The 20,340-nt window shown below is 48.5% G+C and overlaps 1 protein-coding gene across 23 annotated transcripts in view; it reads right to left on the bottom strand.

Annotated features, from left to right (window-relative positions):
• ARHGEF10L (Rho guanine nucleotide exchange factor 10 like) overlaps nt 1-20,340 on the bottom strand; it is a 154,708-nt gene that overhangs the window by 98,068 nt on the left and 36,300 nt on the right. For 11 of the 23 annotated variants that reach the window (XM_083453691.1, XM_083453697.1, XM_083453696.1 and 8 more), the window contains 6 exons: nt 18,509-18,781; nt 17,296-17,323; nt 8,381-8,472; nt 5,924-6,004; nt 5,028-5,194; nt 791-893 (listed from right to left, as the gene is read on the bottom strand). In XM_083453691.1, coding sequence (XP_083309817.1) covers nt 791-893; nt 5,028-5,194; nt 5,924-6,004; nt 8,381-8,472; nt 17,296-17,323; nt 18,509-18,781 — 744 coding nt within the window. Of the gene's footprint in view, nt 1-790; nt 894-3,257; nt 3,369-5,027; nt 5,195-5,923; nt 6,005-8,380; nt 8,473-17,295; nt 17,324-18,508; nt 18,782-20,340 lie in introns of all 23 variants that reach the window. The other 12 variants (XM_083453694.1, XM_083453695.1, XM_083453702.1 and 9 more) reach the window with 3 other exon arrangements.

The raw sequence follows: 20,340 nt of genomic DNA, 5'->3' as shown, positions 1-20,340 counted from the left end.
ATTTTTGGTGTAGCTTATTTTTAGTTGTTGTTTTTGCTAATAGCGTTACATGGATGATAATTGTTTTATTTGGAATTTGGGATTGTTTTACTGATGATCTGTTATGTTTTCCATACGATTTACGCCATATTCGTGATGTTCCATGATGTTATGTTTATCTTTTGTTTGTAAGCCGCTTCGGGATTTATTTGAATAAATAAAAAGTGGCATAGAAACAGAATACAGTGGTATCTTGGGTTAAGAACTTAATTTGTTCTGGAGGTCCATTCTTAACCTGAAACTGTTCTTAACCTGAAGCACCACTTTAGCTAATGGGGCCTTCCGCCACCGCTGCGCTGCCGCCGGAGCACGATTTCTGTTCTCATCCTGAAGCAAAGTTCTTAACCTGAGGTAATATTTCTGGGTTAGCGGAGTCTGTAACCTGAAGCGTATGTAACCCGAGGTCACTGTAATAGAATAGAGAGGCGGTCCTTGAGGCATTGCAGTCCTGAGCCATCAGTGGAGAGAGAACATAGCCATCATGGTTTGTGGCCTCTGAGCATCCCGTCCTTCATCTTGGAGACAGAGGGTGCCAAGTTTCTTGGGAAGAAGCCATGGCTAGGCATCAAAATGGGTGAAAAGTTCATTCAGGATAGGGAGAGGAGAGCCCTTCCTGAAGGCATCCGACTGGTTAACATGGGAAAAAGGATTCTGGACTGGAGAGGTCTTTGCTGCGATCCAGCAGGGCTCTTGGGTCCTTTGCACTGTCACCCAAGAAAGCACGGCTAACACTAACAGAATGAAATGTTACCTGGAACATCCTTCCTATTCATGAAAGTCCTCATGACGGCAATCTTGGTCTTCTCGAGGCCATCCTTCGTGCCACTCTTGGCCGCTTTCATCAGCTGGGTCATCTGCGAGGAACCAGGCGCAGAAGGAGAGAAATCAGCACAAGAACGTAAGGAGAAGCTGGGCTGGATCATGCCCAGCGCCCATCTCATCCAGCAATCAACTTCTTTTCAAAGAATTTCACACTTCAAAGTGTTGGTGCTGACCTTACAAGCCCTAAACCAGGCTTCCTCAAACTCGGCCCTCCAGATGTTTTGAGACTACAATTCCAATCATCCCTGACCACTGGTCCTGCTAGCTAGGGATCATGGGAGTTGTAGGCCAACAACATCTGGAGGGCTGAGTTTCAGGAAGCCTGCCCAAAATGGCCTCGGCCTAGTATACCTGAAGGAGCGTCTCCACCCCCATCGTTCAGCCCAGACACTGAGGTCCAGCTCCGAGGGCCTTCAGGCGGTTCCCTCCCTGCGAGAAGCGAAGTTACAGGGAACTAGGCCTACAAGAATTTGAATGCAGCCCATATAAAGATAAAGGTAAAGGACCCCTGGACGGTTAAATCCAGTCAAAGGCGATTATGGGGTTGCAGTGCTCATCTCGCTTTCAGGCTGAGGGAGCCAGCATTTGGCCACAGACAGCTTTCTGGGTCATGTGGCCACCAGGACTAAACCGTTTCTGGTGCAACGGGACACTGTGATGGAAACCAGAGTGCATGGAAACGCTGTTTACCTTCCCACTGCAGTGGTATCTATTTATCTACTTGCTCTGGTGTGCTTTCGAACTGCTAGGTGGACAGGAGCTGGGAGCAAGCAACAGGAGCTCACTCCATCAAGGGGATTCAAACCGCCAACCTTCTGATTGGCAAGCCCAAGAGGCTCAGTGCTTTAGACCACAGCGCCACCCACATCTGCAGCCCACATATTGCAAAACGGCACAGGGTTGTTGTTGTTGTTGTTTTAAAGCACCTTTCTACTAAAAATAGTGGTTTAAAATACTTGCAAAGACTTTATACACTAGCTTGGATTTATAATTTAGGTGAGGGGGCATCTCCCAGGTTGCCCGCCCCTCTCCACTTTAACAATGTTCAGATTTTTGGGCATTGAATTACAAGAGGATCTGTCCTGGAGTGTCAACACAAGGGGGCTTGTGAAGAAGGCGCAGCAGAGACTGTACTTTTTGAGAATACTAAGGAAAAACCATCTTCCGCAGAAACTGCTGCTTGCCTTCCATCACTGTGCCATTGAGAGCGTGCTCACTTATGGCTTATGTGTGTGGTACGGAAGCTGTACTACCCAGGACAGGATGGGGTTGTGCAGGGTTGTTAAGGCAGCAGAGAGCATTGTTGGCTGCCCACTCTCCACCTTAGAGCAGATTTATGCCACAAGGTGCCATAGGAAGGCACTGGACATGGTAAAAGATCCATCGCATCCTGGTCACTGTCTCTTCGAGCTCTTGCCGTCGGGACGGAGATACAGGACGATGAAGACAAGAACGAGCCGTCATAAGAACAGCTTCTTCTCCAGAGCGATCTTGGCTCTGAATGGGAAGCCCGGACTTTGAAAGTCATCTAATCTCCCTTGCTGTATTATACTGTATTGTTTAATTGGTGTTTTTATGGAGCAGTCAAGTAATTTCGTTGTCCCCGAAGGGAGCAATGACAATAAATATATTATTATTATTATTATTATTATTATTATTATTATTATTATTATTATTTCTGATGGGTGGCTCATAGGAATAAACAGAGCAACAAAGGAGCAGGGAATATAATAACAAGTTCAGCTTTGGTAAGGAATCTCAGTGTTTTTGCCTTGAGCTCCGATCATGCCTCTTGCTTGCTTGGACGGCAGAGCCAGAGAGACAGTCGTGTGCGTGGAAACAAGCCAAGTGGTGCAGTGGTTAGAGTGTTGGACCTGGGAGAGCAGAATTCGAATCCCCGCTGGGATAAAGCTCACTGGCGACCTTGTGGGGGGCAGTCACTGCCTCGCAGCCTAACCTACCTTGCAGGGTTGTTGTGGGGTTTAAAGGAGGCCTTGCGCCATGGCATATAAATGCAATAAATAGTGTTTACAGCTGCTGTATTGCAGGGGGTTGGACTTAGATGACTCTTGGGGTACCTTTGCAAAAGTACAATTATTCTCCACCTACTTTGGCCTCTGGCCCCACCCCCTGGCTGGCAGCACCCCCACCCCACCCCTTGGAGTGCAGAAATCTTCCCTTCCTGTGTAGGACAGGAAACTGCAAGGCGAAAAAGATGCAGCGTTTTAGTGTTTTTAGATTTTAATAGGTTAATTTCTGCAAAGCCGAGAGAGAGAGAGAGAGAGAGAGAGAGAGAGGGGGGCAACGGGTTGGCAGAAAGGAAGAGTGTGATTCGCGACCCAAACACAGAAGAGAAGTGGGGGGGGAATCGAGGGGGTGCAGAGGAAAGACAGTACCTTGCCGTCGTATCTTTGCTTCAGCATATCTCTCCCCCCGACTTTCAAAGCCTGGATGTCCCTCTTAGTCCGGGAGTACCTCTCCTTCAACCTATGAAGGTCAGGAGAAAGCTGGTATCCCCCCCCAAAAAAAAGCCAGCATGAGGACAGAGGAAGCCGCGGCAGCAAGGAGGGGGGAAGCAGAGACAGAAAAATCCAGGTAAGCAGACACACGATGCTCTAAGCCAAGACCCAGAACAAAAGGCAAAAGACCCCAAACCACCAGCAAGCCACCCTCAAATTAGCAGCGGGGTTAGGACAGCCAACAGCCATAAGCAGCCCTGACACAGCCTTTGACTGTCTAGAAAGGGCCCTCCGTCCCTGATCCCTTATTTGAGTGGGTGCGGCATAATGGTTAGAGTGCTGGACCAGGACTGGGGTTCGAATCCCTCCACCGGGCCATGATGCTCACTGGGTGTGACCTGAGGGGACAGTCACTGCCTTCTCTCAGCCAAACCTCCCTCACAGAGTTGCTATGGGGATTAAAGGAGGCGGGAGTGCTATATATGCCACCTGGAGCTCCTTAAGAGGAAAAAGGTGGGTGATAACTGCCGTGTAAGGAAACAAAATGTGGCTGGACTCTTTCACTTTCAGCAGCCCCAGCGGCCAGCATGGGCAACGGTCAGGGATAATGGGACTTCTAATCTGGCTGAATCCAGAGTGGTCACAGGTTCCCCATATTAAAAGAAGACAGGGTTGTGATGGAGGCTAGGGTCAGTGAAGGCAAGTGATGATCTAGGGGTCATGAAGGCGAGTGATGGAAGAAGCTAGGGTCAGTGAAGGCAAGTGATGGAGGGAGCTAGGGTCAGTGAAGGCAAGTGATGGAGGGAGCTAGGGTCAGTGAAGGCAAGCAATGAAGTAGGGGCCATGAAAGCAAGTGATGGAAGGAGCTAGGGTCAGTGAAGGCAAGCGATGATCTAGGGGTCATGAAGGCGAGTGATGGAGGCAGCAAGGGTCAGTGAAAGCAAGTGATGGAGACAGCTAGGGTCAGTGAAGGCAAGCGATGGAGGCAGCTAGGGTCAGTGAAGGCAAGAGATGAAGTAGGGGCCACGAAAGTGAGTGATGGAGGCAGCTAGGGTCAGTGAAGGCAAGAGATGAACTAGGGGCCATGAAAGCGAGTGATGGAGGCAGCTAGGGTTAGTGAAGGCAAGAGATGAAGTAGGGGCCACGAAAGTGAGTGATGGAGGCAGCTAGGGTCAGTGAAGGCAAGAGATGAAGTAGGGGCCATGAAAGTGAGTGGTGGAAGGAGCTAGGGTCAGTGAAGGCAAGTGGTGGAGGCAGCTAGGAGAAGTGAAGTGGAGGTAGCCAAGGGTGGTGAAGGCAAGGGACAGTCTAGTTCAGAGGCAGGGAACCTTCAACCTTCCAGGCGTTGCTGGACCCCAACTCCCCACCGCTCCCCAGCCCCGATGGGTCAGGGATGATGGGAGTTGTGGTCCAGCAACATCTGAAGAGCGCCAGCCTCCCTGCTCTGTGCTCATTTGAAGCATGGAGAACAAATCAGAGCAGATATTGGTGTTCACTCAGACTGGAGTCCTAAATTCCTAGTCCTCAAGGACAAGCAGGCCACACGAGCATTAGAACCACCTGGCTGCTGGATCAGGCCAGCAGCCCATCCAATGGGGATCCCACAAGCAGGACCAGAGCTCTCCCTGGTGGTGATTCCCAGCCACTGCTATTATGGGGTATTGCCTCCGACGAGGGACGTGCAAGATTCTCTCCCTCTCCTGTTACCTTTGGCTGGAAAGAGACTTTGTGCTTTGTTGGTTCAGCACCCGGCTTGCTCTCCTCCCCAGATTCCTCGCTGTAGCTCTCGAACTCGCTGGAGCTCCAGCCTAGATCTTCAGTCTCCTGTGGTCCATCTTGATGGACATCTTCGTAGATGAGGCTCCTGTCGGAATCTGGAAGGACGAGACAGGGAGTTAGCGAAAAGGACCGCAGAGACGCAACAGTGGGCGCGACTGGGGAAGGATGGTGATGGGTGGATACTGGTCCTCTGAAACAGGAACCTTCCAAGGGAGAGAAGGAAAGGAAAAAGGGTGTGAATAGAATATGATGAGAGACGACAGGCAGAGCAAGGCAGCCCCTGAAAGTGGAAGGAGGAAATAACACAGAGAACGAGGAATAACGTTTCCAGTGTGATGAATTAAGGCAGGAAAAGGCTGGCCGCTTTGCAAAACCTTCCAGGCTAGAGACCTTCAGTGCTGGAAATTAGAATCGTAGAACTGTAGATTTGGGAGAGACCCCCAAAAAAATCATCTAGCCCAACCCATGCAGTTGCTTTCCTGTAGCTTAGCCGGAAGTGAAATTAAAATAGAGGATCTACAGAACACTTACTATAGAGTTGTGTTATCTTCCTTCGCCTGCACTAAGTTCATTGTGTACTTTTTTCTGCACAAGGAAAACAGCAATTTGAAAAAGCCACCCTACATCTCAAACAAACCCCGGTTTGGTGAATCGTCGTTTGATGAACCGTGGCTTGGAGTTCAGTGTTGATGAAGATGCTTTCAGGAAAACAATGCAGGTGGTTGTGATTTAAAATCAATAGGGAGGAGGGGAAACGATAGTGCTCAAGGTAACAAGACACAGAACCTAGATAGGTAAAGGAGGCATTGTGGGAGGTGCCGTACCACGCTGGATCAGGTCCACATTTTCGTAAGGAACGTCATCATAGATCACATCTTCTGGGGCTGGGGGGTTAGCCTGACCACCTGGAACGACATCAACACAAGGTGGGAAGAGGCAGTGGCTGGATTCGAGGCCAGAAAAAATAAAAATAAAATAAACGGGGAAATTTCTACCGCCCGGAAACTCTGGTTGAACCGGCAACTGTTTTCCCACTGCACAGCATTTTCGGAACACTGCCTGTGCACAGGATCATGTTGCTCGATCAGTAAGGAAGGGACAGAAAAGCCACAATGAGGTCTAGAAGCTTGGGGTGCATGCTCACTGTTTGACAGAGTAGACCCACTGAAGGCAACTGGCGTGGCATAACCAGGGGAGGACTGTGGCTCAGTGGGTAGAGCACCTGCCTCGCGTGCAGAAGGTCCCAGGTTCAATCCCCGACAGCATCTTCAGGCAGGGCTGGGAGAGACCCCTGCCTGAAATCCTGGAGAGCTGCTACCAGTCAGTGCAGACAATACTAAGCCAGGTGGACCAATGGTCTGACTCGGTGAGAGGCAGCTTCTTATGTTTCCTTTTATACAGAACCACGAGGACCAGAATATTGAGCCGAGGGGCCACATCAGTGGCAGAACACCTGCTTGGCGGGCAGAAGGTCCAAAGCTCAACCTACACTGGCAGCATCTCCTGGCAGGGCTGAAATCCTGGAGAGCTGCTGCCAGTCAGTGCAGGCGACTCTGAACTAGATGGATCAATGATCCAGGCTCCATATATGACACAGCATCCTATGGTTCTGGGTTCATTCATTAAGCTGGGTACAACCTGTGGGTTGCTGGAACGAAAACATGAATGTTTGTATGGTAAAGAGTCCAGAGTACTCCCCAAACCCTCAGATCATAGAACTGTAGCATTGAAAGGGACCTTAAGAGTCATCTAGTCCAACCCCCGGCAAAGCAGGAATCACAGCTAAAGGATGCCGGACAGATAGCCACCCAACCTTTGCGTAATAATAATTTATTTATTTATTTATTTATTATTATTATTATTATTATTATTATTATTATTATTATTAGTTGTTATTGTTGTTTGTTGTTGTTGTTGTTGTTGTTGTTGTTGTTATTTATTAGTTATACCCCACCAATCTGGCTGGGTTTCCCCAGCCACTCTGGGTGGCTCACAACCTAATATTAAAAATACAATACAGCATTAAACATTAAAAGACTCCATCAGGCAAGGCCTCTTTCTACCCTCTAGTCTCTGCTTCTGAATTTGTATTGTATTATTTTACGTACTGTGGCTTGCCGTTCTTTTACTGATTATAGCTTAGAAATTATTTATTGTAACTGTTGAGTGGATTTCTGTTTAACTTTTATCTGTTGATATTATTATTTTATACTATAACAATTGCTGAGTGTTACTTTTTGATGTAGGTTGCTTATTTTAAAGTTTTGTTTTATTATCACATTTTTGTATCGCATTAGATTGCTAGATCTTCAGCTCGTAAACTGCCTTGAGTATTGTAAGATAGAAAGACGGTATACAAATAAAAAAATGATGATGATGATGGAAACTTCCCTAAACAGGGCTGCATTCAGGTGTCTTCTAAAAGTAAGGTGGTTGATTATTTCCTTGATATCTGATGGGAGGGCGATCCACAGGGCGGGCGCCACCACCGAGAAGGCCCTCCGCCTGCTTCCCTGTAACCTCACTTTTTGCAAGGAGGGAACTGCCAGAAGGCCCTTGGAGCTGGACCTCAGTGTCCGGACTGAACGACGGGGATGGAGACGCTCCTTCGGGTATACAGAACAGAGGCCGTTTAGGGCTTTCAAGGTCAGAACTAACACTTTAACATGAATGAATAAATGAATGAATGAATGAATGAATGAATGAATGACGGAATCAAAGACTCTTAAGGTTGGGAGGGGTCCCAGGTGTAATCTAGTCCACGCCCTGCAACACAGGAATCAACACAAGGAATCCATTGGCTCCCAGTACGTTTCCGAGCACAATTCAAAGTGCTGGTGTTGACATTTAAAGCCCTAATCAGCCTCGGCCCAGTATACCTGAAGGAGCGTCTCCACCTCCATCATTCTGCCCGGACACAGAGGTCCAGTGCCGAGGGCCTTCTGGCGATTCCCTCATTGCGGGAAGCAAAGCTACAGGGAACCAGGCAGAGGGCCTTCTCGGTAGTGGCGCCCGCCCTGTGGAACGCCCTCCCATCAGATGTCAAAGAGATAAACAACTACCTGACATTCAGAAGACATCTGAAGGCAGCCCTGTTCAGGGAAGTTTTTAATGTATGGCATATTAGCGTATTTTTTGTCTTTGTGGAAGCTGCCCAGAGTGGCTGGGGAAACCCAGCCAGATGGGCGGGGTACAAATAATTATTATTATTATTATTATTATTATTATTATTATTATTATTATTATTCAGGCCCAAATGCCGCGTCCCCCAAGGCCATTACCTCGCCGGGAGTTCCTCCGTTTCCAGCTGTGGGACCGCACCCCAGTTTGCGCGCTCCCGGCAATCTCCCCATTGCTGACGGCGCCCAGGAACCTGAAGGCAAAAAGGGACAACCTTGAGACGGGCGGATGCCTCAAGCCATTTCCTCCACACCCCACAGCCCAAAAGACCTGTAAACTCCCGGCGGCTCAGCACACCTGCTCTTCGCTTTTAAAAAAACAGGTACGCAAACAGGGATCCTGTTCAAACTCAGGCTCAGAAAGAGGATAGCCGTGGGCAGACGGTCAAGGACACTTGCCTCCAGGTCTTCGCAATGTGGTTTCTCGGCAAACACAGAAAGTCGGTGCTCTTTTACAGACTTTGCCAAACCGGTTTGCGACACTTGCAAGGTTCTTGAACTCGCAGGAGTGATTTTTAAAAGGGTGTTTCGCTTTACAACCCAGAGAAAAGCTGCTACACACACACACACACACACACACACACACACTCCTAAGTGTTCTAGCCAAAAAGCAGCATTTTGGAAGCTGTGGCTGGATGGTTACGTGGGAGCCGGTTGAAGATAAATCCTTCAAAGACAGAGGTCCTTTGGCTGGGTCGGGACGATATCAGATTGGGGGGGCAACTCTCATCTCTTGCAGGGGTGCAATTAGTGCCAGCACCGTCCGTTAAGAGTTTGGGTGTAATCTTCGACACCTCCCTTTCCATGGAGGCACAGATTGCAGCTATAACAAAGACGGCATTTTTTCATCTCCGCCAAGCTAAGCAGTTGGCTCCTTACCTCTCTCGCCCTGACCTAGCCACTGTGATCCACGCGACGGTCACCTCCAGACTGGATTATTGTAACTCGCTCTACGTGGGGCTGCCCTTGAGACTGACCCAGAAACTCCAGCGGGTGCAGAATACTGCCGCGAGACTCCTTACGGGGTCCTCGCTGCGAGATCACATTCACCCGGTGCTATACCAGCTGCACTGGCTCCCGGTGGAGTACAGGATCAGGTTTAAGGTGCTGGTTTTAACCTTTAAAGCCCTATACGGCCTAGAACCCTCGTACCTACGGGACCGCCTCTCCTGGTATGTCCCACAGAGGAACTTACGGTCTTCAAACAAAAACATCTTGGAGGTCCCAGGCCACAGAAAGGTTAGGCTGGGCTCAACAAGAGCCAGGGCTTTTTCGGCTGTGGCTCCGATCTGGTGGAACGCTCTGTCACAAGAGATTAGGGCCCAGCGGGACTTGACATCTTTCCGCAGGGCCTGCAAGACAGAGCTGTTCCACCAGGCCTTTGGCCAGGGCACAGCCTGACCCCCTCCTTTGGCAATCTTCACAGAACTCTAGCACAATGGTTGCCATTAATTTGATTTGAATTAATTTTATAATGAAATGATTTTAGAATGTTGTATTATTTTATTGTTGTTAGCCGCCCTGAGCCCGGCTTCGGCTGGGGGGGGGGCGGGATATAAATAAAAAATTATTATTATTATTATTATTATTATTATTATTATTATTATTATTATATTTACCCTGTTGAATCGCCCTGAGATCTTATGATGAATCTAATAAATAAAACAGATAAATTTGGGAATTTTTTTAGTTTAGAGAAAACGCTAGTAAAAGGTGATATGACAGAAATTTCTAGAATTATACGTGGCATGGAGAAAGCGCATAAACAAGCTTCCTTCCCCCTCACTGGAACGCACGGAAGCTGAATGTTTAAAGACTCAGGAGATGCAAAAAACGTGTCTTCATGCAGCGCAGTTAAAATGTGGAACTCCCTGCCACAGGAGGCAGAAATTGCCACCAACGTGGAAGGCTTTAAAAGAGAAGCAGACAAATCTGTGAAGGAGAATTAGGTTCCTGGCGGCTACCAGCCATGACGGCCAAGCCATGCCTCCACGGCTGGAGGCCTCAGTGCGTCTGAATACCAGTTGCAGGAAACTGCAGGAGGCGAGGATGGTCTTGAGTTCGAATCCTGCCTGTGGATTTTGGAGCATCTGGTTGGGCAACTGTGAGAACACAATGCTGGACCTGAGGGGCGATCGGCCTGATCCAGCTGTGCACTCCTGATGTTCTTAAGTCACAACTGACAACCCCGTGGAGCCCTTATTTGACTTTAGTGAAATTTTGTTTAATCAAAATGTTTTAAACGTTAAAGTTTAAAATCCTAAATGAGTCATACCCCAAATAGCCGAAAGGCTACATTCTTCCCCCTTGGTGGATTGGGGGGGGGGGGTTAAGATCGGCAAATAGGGTCTTTTTGGTTCCTCTGCTGCTCTCAGAGGTTGGTTCAGAACAGGGCCTTCTCGGTGGCAGCCCCTAAGTTATGAAGTCCCTCCCACAGAGGATGACTGATACTTTCTTGGCACAACTTACAGCAAAAGCTGAGCAAGCAATTCCCTTCCGAGGTCACGTGTCAGAGGTGGGCGGGTCCATTTGCAAAAGTGGACGGAAGCAACAGATGCAAATTTCACCTCTGCACATTAGGCTAGCTATTACACGCAAACAGAGTTCAAGGAAACTTTTGCAGCCAAGCAAAAAGCACTTCTGGAAGGTCAACTGGGGAGAGCGGATACATTTGGCCCCCGAACCTGAGGCTCCTCCTCCCCTCACACACACACACCCGGCTTTCGAGCAACTACACCTCGCACTCGTGCCAAAAGAGCTCCCAGCACAGCTCCCCTGCAGCTACTCAAAACCAGAGGCTCCCTCCCCACAGGCTTGCTATCTAAGAGCAGCAGCACAAGAGGAAAACACAGTGGGGAGGGAAGAGGTTTGTGGCTTCGAGTCTCAACCCCCGCCCACTACCCAAATCGCAGCAATGGGGCAGACTATGCAGTGGGAGAAATTATCCCCAAATCAGCTCAGTTGACCTACCCTTAAAGGCAGCTTGTGGGCCCCGAGTCTGCAGCTCCAGCTTCCAAAGGCTGCTGCGCCATTTTATCCTCAGCTCCTTTCGCTGCAGTGGAAGGCGCAATTTCTCTCCCTCTTGCCTTTATGCTGACAGTGCCCAGGCAAGGCAGCGATCAATATTTCCGCCTCGCCCTCCTCGGCTGCTTTGCTCCACCCCCCACCAAGGCTCAGCATCCTTCTGAAGATGCCAGGCCTCGCCTCTTGCTGGCTCTCTGCCTGTCTGCACACACACACACACACACACACACACACACACCGTCCTCTAATGGCTGGGCTTTGGAAATGGATTGCTAAAAGCCTCTCGTTGACAGAGGAGGAAAGAAAACCTGGAGGCAGTAATGCTTCTAGGTACCAGCTGCTGGAAACCGCAGGAGGTCAGAGCTGCTCCTGCGTTCGAATCCTGCTTGCCGGTTTCCCAGAGGGGCATCTCTGGGCCACTGTGAGAACAGGATGCTGGACTAGGTGAGCCACTGGCCTTGGTGTGTGTGGTTTTTTTTTAATATACAGTGGTACCTCGGGTTAAGTACTTAATTCGTTCCGGAGGTCCGTACTTAACCTGAAACTGTTCTTAACCTGAAGCACCACTTTAGCTAATGGGGCCTCCTGCTACTGCCGCGCTGCTGGAGCACAATTTCTGTTCTCATCCTGAAGCAAAGTTCTTAACCTGAAGCACTATTTCTGGGTCTGTAACCTGAAGCGTATGTAACCCGAGGTACCACTGTAGTGCAATTGTAACAGCCGTTGAAAAATAAATACTTTCCCCCCAGCTGCCACTAGAGGCCAGTATTGGACTTCCACCTTGACCACCGCCATCTGGTCTGGGATATACATATTAAAACCTGCCTTTCCATGACATTTTGGAAATCCCCGTCTTCCTGGTTTCCCAAAACAGCTCTCTCTTTTTTTATAAAGGCCCCCAGATTCCAAAGTTCATATGTCACCTCCGGGATCTACGTTTCGCAATACCCTGCATCCCTGTTCCTCCGGCCACAAAGCCAAAACTTCAGGAAAGAAAGCTTGGGGACACCCTTAGGACAAGATGCTCACCCCTAGCCACTGTGCACGTAAAGAGTTCACCAGCCCCAACGTGGAGGGAGGCCCCCAGGCTTGCTCTAAGGAAAAAGTGAAAATGGGGGAATCAATCCCTGAGTGATCCACAAATGGGAATAAGAGACATACATGGAAACAGGGCACCTCTGAGCACGTGCTGACGGTCTTTCATGAAAATGCACCATCCAAGTTGGCGGCCACCGGTCAGTACCGCCTGTTGTGGCAAGGAGTTCCATAGTTTAACTACGCCTTGGGCGGAGGAGGGCTTTCTTTTATCCGTATTGAATCTACTTAATCCCGCACAACATTTGTTTTTGACCATCAACATAAGGAAACAATGTAAATATTTAGGCTGTCAACAGCAAAGCTAGCTCTCAAAACCAAACGCCAGGTAATCACTGGGAAGAAAACAGCAATTAAATTAAGTGGGCTTATGGAAATAAGCTGAATAACAGGCTGATTAAGCAACCAGGTTTTTGGAAATATGTCTTGCAGTTTTTTCCCCCTCCTTAAGAATCTGCAGGCAGAAAGCAGCATGGTGGCTTTCGTGAGCTGTACTCTGCAATGTCGTGGGGACCAGCATGGAGGAAAATTGCTATTTCAGGAGAAATGTTTGGCTGGTACGCTTATATACCGCTGTGGATTTTACCTTTGCAGAGTTAAAAACATAAGAGCTCTGCCAGATCAAGCCAGTGGCCCATCTAATCTGCATCCTGTTCTCACAGTGGCTGACCAGATGCCACAAAACAGAAACTCAGAAACAGCATCTGATCACAACATCCCTCTCTCCTCCTGCAAGTTCCATCACTACTTCTGACTGTGGAGGCAGAACAGGGCCATTGCGACCAGGAGCAATCCATAGCCCTCTTCTCCTCTGTGAATTTGTCCCATCCTCTTTTAAAGCCGTCCAAGTTGGTGACCACCGCTACCTCTTGTGGCAGCGAGTTCCGCAGGTTAGCTCTCCGCTATGTGAAGGAGGTTTCCCAGTAGTGATGTATGGAAGTGAGAGCTGGACCATAAAGAAGGCTGATCGCCAAAGAAATGATGCTTTTGAATTCTGGTGCTGGAGAATTGAGAGTCCCATGGACTGCAAGAAGATCAAACCTATCCATTCTGAAGGAAATCAGCCCTGAGTGCTCACTGGAAGGACAGATCCTGAAGCTGAGGCTCCAAAACTTTGGCCACCTCGTGAGAAGAGAAGACTCCCTGGAAAAGACCCTGATGTTGGGAAAGATGGAGGGCACAAGGAGAAGGGGACGACAGAGGATGAGATGGTTGGACAGTGTTCTCGAAGCTACCAGCATGAGTTTGACTAAACTGCGGGAGGCAGTGGAAGACAGGAGTGCCTGGCGTGCTCTGGTCCATGGGGTCACGAAGAGGCGGACACAACTAAACAACAACAGCAGCAGCAACAAATGTGAAGGAGGATTTTCCTGTATCGGACCTGAATCTTCAAACATTCAGCTGCGTTGCACGCCCACCGATTCTAGTGTCATGAGAGATGGAGGGAAACTTTCCTTAATTGTATACGCTTCTAGCAGGTCTCTTCTTAGTCCTCTCAACGACCGAAACACAGCAACCTTTCTTCATACGTGGAACTGGTTGCTCTCTGCAACTTCCCTCTTGCAAAGTAGGAGACCTTCAGGGAAGCCACTTTCAGCCAGGCAAAATCCCTCCAAGAGGGTGCAAGGCAGGGCTAGGGAGAGGCGTGGCCTGGGGAGGCTTCTGGGGGCCACACCCAGAGGTTCAGGGGTCCACATTAGCTCCTCCAGGCCTAAGTTGCTGCCCTAACACACACACCCTTTTTTAGACTCTAGGCATAACAACAACAGCCAAGCCAAGAATTATATGGGTGGTGGGGGTGCAACAAGAGTTTTATCTGCGAAGCAATTTTCACACAGAGACACCCAGATTTGAATGTGTTCCCCAGGATCCTTGCGTCAATATCAAACACGAAAAACCTGCCTTCTAAAAGTTACTAAACCCTGTCGCTTATACCCAGTAAGGCTTTGCAAACAAACCAACCGACAAATTTGAACGACGCCTGACAAATTGGAGACCTTTTCAGTCCCAGTGGTACTGATTCAAACCGCCTGGACTTTGTGCATGCTCAGAGGAACTCTTGTTCCTTGGTTCCCCCTAAATTGATTTTTGAATTCTGAATTTATTGTTATTCATGTTTTATACTGTATTTTATGGGGTTTTTGTTACCTCAATTGTTTTAAATTTGTTGTTAGCTGCCCTGAGCCCGGTTTTCTGAACCGGGAAGGGCGGAATATAAATAGAAAAAATAAAATTATTATTATAATTTAGGTCTCCCATACTGAGCTGCTGTTTTCTACCTGGTTCCACCTGGTAGGGATTAGGATTAAAAACACATTTTTCCTCCTCCAAGGCTGAAGCCTGCCTTGCATGGGGGAAACTTGGACTTCTCCGGCCCCCACCCCCTTACCTTGAGAGGAAAAGGCTGTTGAAACACCCATAATCTAAGCTGCCAGACCAGGCCATGTAAACAAGAACTTCCCTTGACACTCAAGGCCTGCAGGCACTGCTGGCTGCATCCCAAAAGCTCCCTCTCTTATCACCTGGAGAGGGAGGGGCTAAGGAGTCAGTAGGGAAGAGGGAGCTACCTGCCGTTTAACCCTCCAGCTGCCAGATCCAGGAAACAACCCAAGAACTTTAGGAGGAAGCAGCTACCACGATCTCTAGGCATTTCTCCTGAAATTGATACCCCCACCCAGAAGATGTCTCTGGGCTAGCAAGGGTGATAGCCCAAGCCTCAGGTGAGCCAGGGTGAGGCCTCACAGATGGAGCTGGACTACAACTCCCATCGGTGCCAAGTCAGGGGTAGTAAAAGGAAGCTAGATTCCAGCTGGAGAAGTGCCTTGGCTCTCCGGCTGGTTTTAGACTACAATTCCCATCATTCCTGACCGCCGACTCCTAACTGAACACCATTCAATATATTTGATAGCTTCTTCTTTAATCGAAGGCAGGGTTTCCCAAACCTGGGTCTCCAGCTGGTTTTTTGGACTACAATTCCCATCATCCCTGACCACTGGTCCTGCTAGCTAGGGATGATGGGAGTTGTAGTCCAAAAACAGCTGACCCGAGTCTGGGAAGCCCTGATCGGCAGAGCTGCAGGTTTCTCCTCCCTGCTTTAGTATAAAGCAGAGTTGTGATGGAGGCAGCCACGGGCAGCGAAGGCAAGTGAGGGTCTAGTTCAGGAATGGGCAAGCTGCAGCGGCTGGACAACAACTCCCATCATCATCCCCAGCCAGAATGACCAATGTTCAATGGCAAGTTGCTTTCCAGAAGCACCTGAAAAGCGACAGGTTCTCCATTGATGTGTTAAAAGAAGGCAGAGTTGTGATGGAAGTAGCCCAGGGCAGTGAAGGCAAGTGAGGGTCTAATTTAGGGATGGGGAGACTGTGACCCCACAGGTGTTCCTTGACCAGCCCAAGACAGCATGACCAGTGGTTAGGGAGGACCAGTGGCAGGGCCAGATTTAGGTTTGATGAGGCCTTAAGCTACCGAAGGTAATGGGGCCCTTAATAATAATAATTTTATTTATTTATTCATTCATTCATTCATTCATTCATTCATACCCCGCCCATCTTGCTGGGTTTCCCCAGCGACTCTGGGCGACTTCCAACAAAGTATCAAAATACAGTGGTCTGTTAAACATTAAAAGCTTCCCTAAACAGGGCTGCCTTCAGATGTCTTCTAAAAGTCTGGTAGTTGTTGTTCTCTTTGACATCTGATGGGAGGGCGTTCCACAGGACACATTCCACAGGTGCCACTACTGGTTCCCTGTAACTTGGCTTCTCGCAGTGAGGGAACCGCCAGAAGGCCCTCAGCGCTGGACCTCAGTGTCCAGGCAGAACGATGGGGGTGGAGACGCTCCTTCAGGTATACTGGACCAAGGCTGTTTAGCTGTCCTTTGTCAACAACAAATTGTCACTGTTTTCTGTGTTGAATATATGACAAATGGTAATTTATGGACCTAAAGCCATTTGCACATAACAAATAAAAGGTAAAGGGACCCCTGACCATTAGGTCCAGTTGTGGCCGACTCTGGGGTTGCGGCGCTCATCTCGCTTTATTGGCCGAGGGAGCCGGCGTACAGCTTCCGGGTCATGTGGCCAGCATTACTAAGCCGCTTCTGGCGAACCAGAGCAGCACACAGAAACTCCGTTTACCTTCCCGCCAAAGCTGTTCCTATTTATCTACTTGCACTTTGACATGCTTTCGAACTGCTAGGTTGGCAGGAGCAGGAACCGAGCAATGGGAGCTCACCCCGTCGCAGGGATTCAAACCGCCGACCTTCTGATCAGCAAGTCCAAGGCTCTGTGGTTTAACCCACAGCGCCACCCGCGTTCCATTTTAAATTAACAAAGATACATGCCAGGCATAACCTCTGGAAAGGAAAGGTTGCCCTGAGAAACACTGATACCAAAAGCAGGAAGGGTGAGGTGGCTGGGGTTTTCTTCACGCCATCTCACAAATGCTCGTTTTCCGTTCTTGCTTTTAAAAAATACTATGTTATGTACTGAGTTGAATAGGATCCAAACTGCAGCAGTCTGATTGGTCCTAGAACAATAGGATCCAAAAGGCAGCAGTCTGATTGGTCCTACAACAATAGGATTCAGAATGCAGCAGTCTGATTGGTCCTAGAACAATGCAGCAGTATGATTGGTTGGCAGGAACCACCCAAACATGTTCCAGATAGAAGTGAATCCACAACCTGATTGGCTTACAGTAGAATTCCGGAATTAGCCAATCATGTGCAGCGCATTGTGTAAATAATGTATATAAAGCAGATACTTTGAGGGGACTTTCATTCATTCCTCCTCACCAATATGAGCTGAATAAAGAGCATGAAATCACTTTGCGACTCTGAGTATATTTCATACAATATATCTACAGTATGCATGCACAGAATTCTTTTTAGAGCCACTTACTCTGAATGTGTCTGTGAGCCCAGGTGATCTGCCGGGAAAGAAATAGACAAAAGATGGTCATTTGGTACCCAAGAAAGTCATCAGTTCTAGCATCACAGAATCATAGATCCTCACCTAGCCCAACCACCTGCAGTACAGGAATTGCAACGTATCAGATTGGTTACTATGGCTCAGAGGCATAGCTGTCAACTTTCAGATTTGAAAATAAGGGATCAGCAGCCTCACCTGTCTCGGGGACAGTCTACGGGATATCTAACAATCCGGGATAGCAGCAGGAAGCAGCGGGAAACGGCGCTGGAATAAGGGAATTTCCCGCAAAGAAAAGGGAAGGTTGACAGCTATGCTGAGAGGGGGTTGGAGGAAGGCCAGAGAGACCTGGGTCCGAATCCCCGGCCGGTCATGATGCTCAATGGGACGACCTTTGCTCTCCCTCAGCCCTGACTTACCTCACACGGTCATTGTGAGGTTTAAAATGGAGGGAAGGGCAGGGCAAGCGAAGCGTGTACCGTATTTTTCGCCCCATAGGACGCACCGGCCCATAGGACGCACACACATTTCCCCTTCATTTTTGGAGGGGGAAAAGTGTGTCCTATAGGGCGAAAAATACGGTAATTCTGAGCTCCCTGGTTTTAATTGAGCAAGATTATGGGTAGGCAAACTAAGGCCCGGGGGCCAGATCTGGCCCAATCGCCTTCTAAATCCGGCCCATGGACTGTCCGGGAATCAGCGTGTTTTGACATTAGTGGAATGTGTCCTTTTATTAAAAATACATCTCTGGGTTATTTGTGGGGCCTGCCTGGTGTTTTTACATGAGTAGAATGTGTGCTTTGATTTGAAATGCATCTCTGGGTTATTTGTGGGGCATAGGAATTTGTTCAATTTAATTTTTTTTTAATATAGTCCAGCCCCCACAAGGTCTGAGGGACAGTGACCCGGCCCCCTGCTGAAAAAGTTTGCTGACCCCTGAGCAAGATACATTTTTTAAAAAGAGAGACTGAAAATCTGAGAACAGGAAATTATCGAATGGAAACCCGCTCTTTAATGCAGAATCTAGATGAGCCCTTAGGTTTTAACCATTACTGGGTACTGGACCCTGAGAACTGGAAGAGTCTCTAGACATCATCCAGACTGACCCCCACCCCAAAACCCACAAGCTGCCGGTAACTGGTCGAGGGTTGAAACTGGTTCAGAAGCCTGGTGTAGACGCACTTACCGAGGTTCGAGTCAGAATGGGTCATAGGGACCCGGTCCTCCAGCAAAGCCTCTTCAGCCTCCCAGTCATCCAGAGGTTCAAGGTCGTCGCTGATGCTGGATCTCCGCCTCTGAGGTGGTCCCTGCACAGCCCCCCTGGTGCCCAGCTCGGTCCTGGCATTGCTGACCACTACCCGGCCGTCCTCGTCCTCGCTGTCCTCAAAGTCAAAGGCCTCGCCCCCCTCATCGTCCCCCTCCGTCGAGATCTCCAAAACGCCCTGCGTGGCCCCGTCTCCTGGAAAGCAGAAGGGAGCAGGGAGGCACACCCAAATCAGCAATTTGGTGGTCTGCAGCCCTTCATTCAGAACAATGAGGGCCAGAAGCTTGCTTTATTTTTAAGGGAATGTCCATAGCTCAGGGGTGAGAGCACCTGCTTTGCACACAGCCTGAAATCCTGGAGAGCTGCTGCCGGCCAGTGTGGGCAGCACTGAACTAGATGGACAAGTGTTCTGATGCCTGGTAAGCAGATTCTTGTGCTCCTATGTCCCATTTAGCTGTATTATTATTATTATTATTATTATTTCATTACATTTATACACCTCTTGGTGGTGGTTGTTGTTGTTTAAAAAGCTGTTGTTTACAAAAAGATAAAACAAGGAAATCGAGGGGGAAATGCAATACTTTAAAGTTAAAATGGAACTCACATCATTTTTCTAAGCATCTGGGCAGGCTGGCCCATGAATGTTTTTGGCCGGCATTGAAAAGAACACAGCTGTGATAGGAATTTATGGTCTTAGATATATGGTAATGTTCATAAGTGTACCAACCAAGCACATACATAGATCAGCACAGGAAGGCCAACCTGGAACCATTTTGATTCCTAAACTGAGCAAATTTTTCTCTGCAAGGTCAAACAGGAAAAGCCTCCCCATTGTCTTTTCCTTCACAAATCCTATCTTAAGGGTATGTCTGTGTTTGAATAGGGTGTGAGCCTGTGACCTGGCCCAGGAACTAAGTATCCATCACTAACAAAAGAATGGCCAGGCTCCCCAGGAAATCCAATCAAGTAACCTGCCAGACAGGAGATAAACAACAACAGGAGAAAAACAGTATTCAAATTTCTGTTTTAGACCCCCTTTTCTGTGATGTAGGTGTGATGTATCTGAGGGGTGGTCTTAGGTTACACCCCTTCTGTGATGTATGTATGATGTTTCTGGGGGTGGGAATTTCAAAAGTCTTTATAAGGCCTTGCATGCCATTTTTCTGGGTCCCTCCTCTCTCCTGCAGGTGAGGGGAGCACTCTGTTGCAACAGATCAATAAAGGCCAAGCCTACAGGCGGCTGTTTTGCTCCAAGTTATCCTGGTTGGTGTCTTTGTTTTTTGTCCAAGGGAAACCTTGGATTTTTCCGTTAACACAGCACTGTTTGTTATCAATAGGCAGGGAGTTCCAATGCGGAGGATCTGGTTGAGTCCTTGCAAATGCAGAACGAGCATTATGAGGCATTAAAAAAGGCACATAGAGATTCCTTTGTTCTCCCCATATTCCAATTTTTTTAAAAAAAAATAATAATAACCCGATAATAGTTTATTTTGCCTTGCGGCAAACGGTGAGCGAGGGGGAGTGTTTGCAAACTCAAGCCGCTGTCATTAAACAGGTTTGCAGGTGGCGGCGAGGTTTTATGCCTCAGGATTAATTCCCTGCTTTCTGGCAGGAGCTCAAGGCTAGGAGGGCGTGCTAAATCGGGAGCAGGAAGGAACCGAATACTGTGCTAGAAGCTCTGCCCTCTGTTGCCAAGTTCTAAACTGACCTGGCTGGCGATGGAAGGAAAAGATCTTAGACTTTTGTCTGCTGAT

The sequence above is a fragment of the Podarcis tiliguerta genome, assembly GCF_965153285.1.
Source record: "Podarcis tiliguerta genome assembly, chromosome: 8".
NCBI lineage: Eukaryota > Metazoa > Chordata > Lepidosauria > Squamata > Lacertidae > Podarcis > Podarcis tiliguerta.
This window is presented reverse-complemented; position numbering and strand designations above follow the sequence as displayed.